This window comes from Limulus polyphemus, unplaced genomic scaffold (genome assembly GCF_000517525.1).
Source record: "Limulus polyphemus unplaced genomic scaffold, Limulus_polyphemus-2.1.2 Scaffold948, whole genome shotgun sequence".
Taxonomy (NCBI): Eukaryota; Metazoa; Arthropoda; class Merostomata; order Xiphosura; family Limulidae; genus Limulus; species Limulus polyphemus.
This window is the reverse complement of record NW_013666558.1, coordinates 257,767-265,210: the sequence shown is the minus strand read 5'-3', so window position 1 is coordinate 265,210 and position 7,444 is coordinate 257,767. Positions and strand designations below refer to the sequence as shown.

Sequence of the window (7,444 nt, the reverse complement as noted above, 5' to 3'; positions counted from 1 at the left end):
AAAATAACAATAATCTATATACATATATAATGTATAATAATTGAAATGTGATTGTATTTTACTAGTCTACTAAAACACAGCCTAGACAGGTTACTTTGTACAGACCAAAGGTTGGTTTTATGTTATTTGATACAGTAACATAAGTGCATGTGTGCTGCATCATTGTAACTTCTGTATTGTTAGCCAGGCATGACTGAAAGGTCAATATGATAAAAATAATAAATATATATAAATGTCTACTGTTATGAGATTTAAGCTATTTAGTCGAAACATTTATGTTTTAGTGTTATAATTTGTGTTCATTCTAGAATGAAAGAGGCATAATTTATATTCATTTCCTAATTTTTCATGGTTGTTGGGAGATCAGTCCAATCTACTGAACCTGTACAGAGATTAATTACTGAAAATAATAGATAAAATATAAAGTTTTTTCTTAAGAAACATTTGATAACTATCTGGGTATTATATAGATTTTACATGTGAAATTTGAAAATTCTATGATGCATAAAAGTATTTTTAATCTTAAAATGAAAAGTACTTTGCATGATAGATAGACAACATGCGAAAAGAAAAAAGGCACGAGAAAAACAGTGCTTTACAAACCTTAAGACTTAATAAAGAAAAATTGATATTTTGCATTGTAATGTTTACTGATAATCTGCCAAATGTCGTTAACATTTGCTTACTAATTTAAAAGTTATAGCTTGAAAACTATAACAAGCACAAAATGGTTACGAGGTTGGTCCCGGGGACCGAGCCCTTGCTCTAAGAGTTAATGTGGTTTTGTCTGTTAGAAAAGATCTTCATTTTGTGACATATTTTGTCCCCTCTCCATTCCTCAAACTTTGTCCAAAATGTTTTTTATACTTGCACCACATATATTCCTATCTAGTAATTTTGGTGATCATTTAAAAAAATTTCACTGCTTGTTTCCATTTTCCTATTTATGAATGGTTTTGATTTTTTTCTTAAAATGTTTAATGTCAAAATAGATTCTACCAACTGAGATTATATTTTTATTATCTCCACCCATTAATAAGTTGATTGATAAAACGTTATTTCAGTAGGTCTGTCTGATTCACTATCAATATTTAAAATGCCTTCTTTCACCTATAAATTATTGAGTTTAGGCGTTAGTATAAAACTCACGAGTCTGAAGAAATGACAGTAAATGATACTCGTGTCGTATGCACTTTTTGATTCACAACTATACCAGTAGAGAAGTTTATGAACATGTTTGAACAGATTGTAATTCATGTCTGTGCAGTTTTAACCAGTAGAGAAGTTTATGAACATGTTTGAACAGATTGTAATTCATGTCTGTTCAGTTTTAACCAGTAGAGAAGTTTATGAACATGTTTGAACAGATTGTAATTCATGTCTGTGCAGTTTTACAATTCAAGTTTTCAAAAATCTTCTTATCTTTATGGTTCCTAAAATAATCTTTCTGAAGTTCTCCAGTAAAAAATTAACTTGTAGGAAGTTTGGTTTATTTAATATAAAATGGTGGGTATTAATGTGTTTTCAAAGGGATAATTTAAAGTATACTATGCCTAATCATTTCTTGGTAGATACGTTCATTTTCAGAGGGTTTGGACCATACTAGGTGAAATTAACCCACCGCAGAGGATTGACACACAAAAAGTACAATAATTTTTGGAGACTAGATATTACTAAAATTTATCATTGTTGTTTAAAAACTCAAAGGTTGAAGTTAAAAACTGGTACTGGCAGTAATATTATAATCCACCTCTCCCCCTTTTTTTTTTAGCTTAAAAGATTAAAAAAGGTGAACCATTTGAGTAGACTGTTAGTCCGTTTTAAATACTGCTTGTTTAGATGTTAGTCAGTGGTTGTTATTACTTTGTTTTACATTTGTTTTGAGGTTGGCGTAATCAAATGATGAATCCAGTTTAATCAGTTTTTTATTTATTAGGCTTACCGAAGGCTTGCTAAAGAATATCATCCTGATAAAAACCCAGAAGAAGGAGAAAAAGTAAGAACCTTATTTTGCTGTAGTGTCAATTAATATTTTTGTCTTAGAGAACTAATTTTCCATTCGATCATTGGCCTTTTTATATTATGAGGTAGCACATTTGGTGCATTCTGAGCAAAGAAATAACTGTTTCATCCTTGTTCTTTGAAGTCATATTAAAATACCTTGTGGGATGTATTGTGTTTAATATATTGATTACACTTTTTCTAAAGACATTTTTGATTATATAGATGAAAATGTCAGTATTTTCAGGAAAAAATCAGTTTAATAAAAAAGGTATTCTAGTTTTTGACAAGTCCTTTTTTTTTTTCTGGTGTACATAAAAACACACACACACACACAGACACAGTTTACAAAGCTCCTTTTTAGTCGTAGATAATGATTCATTCAGGTTAACATAAGGATTTTCCAACTGTTGTAGCAAATAGAGCTTAAAAAAATTCATCAATTGTTTCAATGTAACATCATTAGCATTACGTGCCTCAAGAAAAAAAATATTTTTTTATACATTCAGGCTAAAGATAGGATTTCTTAAGTGTGTATCTGCAGTAGTAAAACTGTTATCCTGTCAAAAGGATAAATCATCTCTTCTCATGAAGATATTTTATTTTCAAAAGATAATTTCCTTATTTTAAAATAAAAATAAATGTAGTATTTGTTTCTAAGTAATGTGTGTGTTTTTATATATAAAAACCAAAACTGACACCACTCAAAAGTGTTGGGGATATTCCATCTATGAGACATAATCCAAAGTGGGAGTTTGGAATTGATTGCTTTGACCCACAGCATCTCAGCTGCTACTGACTTAGCTGTCTGCAGCCAGTTTTGGGAAGGCAGTCACTGTCAGATATATATATGACCATTTTATTTAAAGTTAATACAACAGTATTATTTAGTTTATATTGTGCGATCATTAAAGTAAGTTATTTTTTATAACGAGATGATAAGCTGGCAGAACAGTATATGAAAGCTCATACAGGGAGTATAACTGGCAAGTCCAAGAATAACCAGTTAAAGCTGAAACAAGGAGTGGCTGACCAGAAACAGGATACCACCAAAGGTGAGAAGAATTTAACAGACAGAAGGGAGAATAGATGCTATGCTTGTTTTAAAATGGGGCAACAAGCAGCTGGAGTTACCCATAAAAATGTGACTGTCACCATAGATGCCTCTGCTAGAAGAAACATAATCAAGACAACACATCAGATTCACCACAAGAAGGAAGTGCTATCTCCATGATTAAACAGTACATGACTGATGGTCAGCTCAAGTCAGTGAATGGGTCAACAGTGCCAGTAGGTGAAGTCTATGTTGGGGACAAAAAAGTGAAGGTACTACAAGACACTGGGTGCAGCACTGAGAACCAGTCTAGTTTGATCAGATGATGGGCAAGACATGTCTTTGTGTGCTGATTGATGGGACAGTGAGAAAGTTTCCCATAGCAAGAATACAGTTGGACACTCCATACTATGTGGGAGACCTTGAGGCCATGTGTATGAAGTTGTCCATCTATGACTTTGTAATTGGAAATGTATCAGGCAGTAGAAGTTTGAGGAACTAGACAGAAATAAGACTGATGAAACATCTGTAGTCACCACTAGAGCTCAGGAAAAGAAAAGCAAGCAAGAAATCAAGCCCCTGTAAGTCTTGATAGGTGACATCCCAAATGTAGGTTTACAGGAACTAACGGAAGGATAGAGGAAAGACTCTTCACTGCAGGAAGTTTGGACAGTGCACAAGACAAAGGGGAAAGTAATTACAGAATAGAGGACCAGAAGGGAGTGCTATACCAGATCTATCAAGTTAGTTATACTGGGGAAGTTGAACAGCTCATAGTACCAACAGAATACCAGACTCATGTGAGGGAGCTGGCTCAATTGTGAGTGGACACCTAGGAGCAAAGAAGACAGAGAAAAAAAAATCACCAGCAACTTCCATTGGCTGGGGGCCATTGGAGATGTGACCAGATTTTGCAAGTCATGGAAAATCTGCCAATAGACAATACCTAGAGGGAAGGTAGCCAAGGTGCAAGTGGGAGAGATGCCTCTCATAGAAGATTGGACCACTAACATCTGTATCTGACAAGGGCAACTGGTACGTGTTGACAGTAGTCGAATATGTGACAAGGAAACCATAACATTGCCAATAATAGAGATGGAGAGAGTAGCAGAAGCCCTTCTGGAAGTGTTTTGCAGAGTAGGCTTTCCGAAAGAAGTCCTGAATGACCTAGTTTACTTCAGAACTAATGCAAGAGATGTGCAGACTCATCAGTACAAGGCAACTCTTTACCACCCTATACAACCTTAGATGTAATGGACTTTGTGAGAGAGTCGGTGGAGTTATAAAGAGCATGCTGTAAAAGATGTGCTAGGAGAGACCACTGGGACAGGTACCCGCAGGCAGTATTATATACTTACTGAGGAGTCCCACAAGCAAGAACAGGTTTTATAACCCTTCAAGTTGCTGTACGGAAGAACAGTATGACATCCAATGCAAATATTGAAAGAACTGTGGACAAGAGAAGTCAGAAGTAAGAAACACATACCAGTATGTGTTAGACCTCAGAAACTGGCTGGAGGAGACATGTCAACTTATTCATTAGTGTTTGTATGCATCCCAAGGTATTCAGAAGCACTTCTGTGACAAGAAGGCCGAGGATCAACATTTCAAGGTTGGACAGAAGGTCTTAGTTCTGCTACCAACAGACAACAATACACTCACCCTGCAATGGAAAGGACCTTTTGAAGTGCAGGAAGTGGTCAACAAAAAGGACTAAGGTGAAAGTGGATGGGAAGAGAAAGATCTACCACACCAGTCTGTTGAAGAGGTACTTTGAGAGGAAAGAAGACCTATCAGGTGTAGATATTGAGACACAGATGTATATTGCAGGTTGGCTGTCACAGACGCAGAACTAGAAGACGGTGACTTGGTCATAGAAGATGAAGACATATTGGACCTAATACTGCTGAGTGGAGATGAGGCATACGAGGAAGTCAACATAAGTGAAGAACTGGCTAGTAAGCAGAAGAAAGAAGTACAATAGCTACAGTGCCAGTATGCACATGTCTTCACAGACAGACCAGACAAGACAGATCTTGTGTAACACAAGATCAAGATGATGACCAGGGATCCAGTGAAGGTGAAGCCTATCAGATACCCTGTGCGATGAAAGACCAACAAGGGAACTGCAAATGTTGGTGCAGACTATATGAGGAGACTTTGTTTATGAACTGAAAACGGTCTTTGTATATAGTGTAAAACAATATTGTAAATATTTTTCACAGACACCTTATTATAAAGAATTGTGGTCCTTATAAAACCTGACTGTCACCCTAATATTTTGACATAAAAGGCAGTTATTGAAATAACCTTATTGTAGATTTATAGTATGGAGTATTAAAACTGTTTACTTTCATGTTATTATGTTGTTTTTTCAGTTCAAAGAGATATCATTTGCTTATGAAGTTTTGTCAGATTCAAACAAGAGAGAGATTTATGACATGCATGGAATCAAAGGCTTACAAGAAGGTCGGCATGAAGGTGAGTCGCAATCGATATGATTCACAACAGTTTTAGACAATTTTCTGGCATTAACAGATAACCATTAAATTTTTTGGTGAGCTGCATGTGACATGCTTCATAACAGTTTTAGACAATTTTCTGGCATTAACAGATAACCATTAATTTTTTTATTGAGCTACATTCGACATGATTCACAACAGTTTTAGACAATTTTCTGGCATTAACAGATAACCATTAATTTTTTTTTATTGAGCTACATTCGACATGATTCACAACAGTTTTAGACAATTTTCTGGCATTAAAACATAACTATTAATTTTTTTATTAACTTTAGTGTAAATTCAGTGAGTAATAATTCATTCATGGCTTATATAATGCAGTGTGATTTGTGAAACAAACTTATTAATTTGGGAGAAATATAGTTTATTTATTTGAGAACCTTTATGTAGTTGAAGCTATTCCCAATAACTGGTGAACTACCATACTGTTTATCAGAAGAGGGTAGGGATAGTGAAGTACAAATTAATATTTTGTTTGAAACAAACAATGTTAAGATATGTGAGTTAGTTATTCAAACAAAATATTGAATATTTTTTCCATCTGAAGTTTTTTTTTACCTCAGATCTCCTAAAAACATATGTTATTTTATATCACTTCAGTATTAAATGGGGTCAATAAAGTTTTATATAAAATTGAGGTAAGAAAGATCTCAGGTCTAAAATTGTTAAGGACAGAATTTTGTAGGACTCGCGAGCTAAGCCAATCGGCTTGAATAACTCAAAATTTGCTTAGTTTGTTTACTGCTGAAAGTGCCTAGTTTAAGTGATTCAACTATAGAAATGTTTATAATGTGGCACACATACGATTCTAATTTTTCTGAGGAAATGAAAGTTATAACTTCAAAGGAAGATGCACTACACGTAAAAACTTTAGAATCTATACTTAGTAATAAATGTAACATGCATGTGCTGCCATCTAGTTTCTCAGTATTTTTGCTTTATATAAAATATACGAAGTTTTTGTATTTGTTTGTTGTTAAACACACAGCTACACAAGTGATTACCTTTGCTCTGTCCACCGGGGGTATTGAATCCCTAGTTTTATCAACTAAGTGGGTAACATAGGACTACTTAAGCCTAATTTTTAATTGCGCCTATTTGTCGCAGATGTGCTAAGTTTCCAACTTCAAACAATCTAGTCCTCAGAAGGCATTTTAACCTTTAAAAAATTAATTACTTAATAATTTTTTTGAAATAAGCTTTGTATTGCTTTATGTAAATTAAGTTGTTTTAGTTGTTCCATGCTGACTTCTCTAGTATAATCTTACTATAACATCAACTCACTGTATTTATTATGACCATCATAGCACAAAAATTTAGTGCATTCAGAACTACATTTAAAACATCCTCCTACCTAGCATTACTATGTTGTGTTATATACTTCCTAGTCTTATCATAGAAACGTGTTATGTTTTGCAATTAAATTCGTAAACAATACAGTCCTTAAATGTGTAAAAGAAAAGAAAATTGAAGTATTATTAGAGGATTGAATGCACATTTTAAGTTTATTAGTAGACACCTCTCTTAATATCAGTTTGGTAGCATAAATTTATCAGTGCATGCCAACAAAATTAATGTAGATTAAAATCGGTTTTGAGAGTGAATAGCTTGTTGTGGCATTTTGTTACTGTTGAGAGTGAATAGCGTGTTGTGGCATTTTGTTACTGTTGACAGTGAATAGCTTGTTGTGGCATTTTGTTACTGTTGACAGTGAATAGCTTGTTGTGGCATTTTGTTACTGTTGACAGTGAATAGCTTGTTGTGGCATTTTGTTACTGTTGAGAGTGAATAGCGTGTTGTGGCATTTTGTTACTGTTGACAGTGAATAGCGTGTTGTGGCATTTTGTTACTGTTGACAGTGAATAGC

At 34.1% G+C, this 7,444-nt stretch overlaps 1 protein-coding gene across 1 annotated transcript in view; it reads left to right on the top strand.

The window, feature by feature from the left end:
- The window catches only part of LOC106461385 (dnaJ homolog subfamily A member 2-like), a 24,756-nt gene that overhangs the window by 5,695 nt on the left and 11,617 nt on the right, over positions 1-7,444 (top strand). The window contains exons 2-3 of the mRNA XM_013921202.2: positions 1,937-1,996; positions 5,434-5,536. Coding sequence (XP_013776656.1) covers positions 1,937-1,996; positions 5,434-5,536 — 163 coding nt within the window. The remainder of the gene's footprint in view (positions 1-1,936; positions 1,997-5,433; positions 5,537-7,444) is intronic.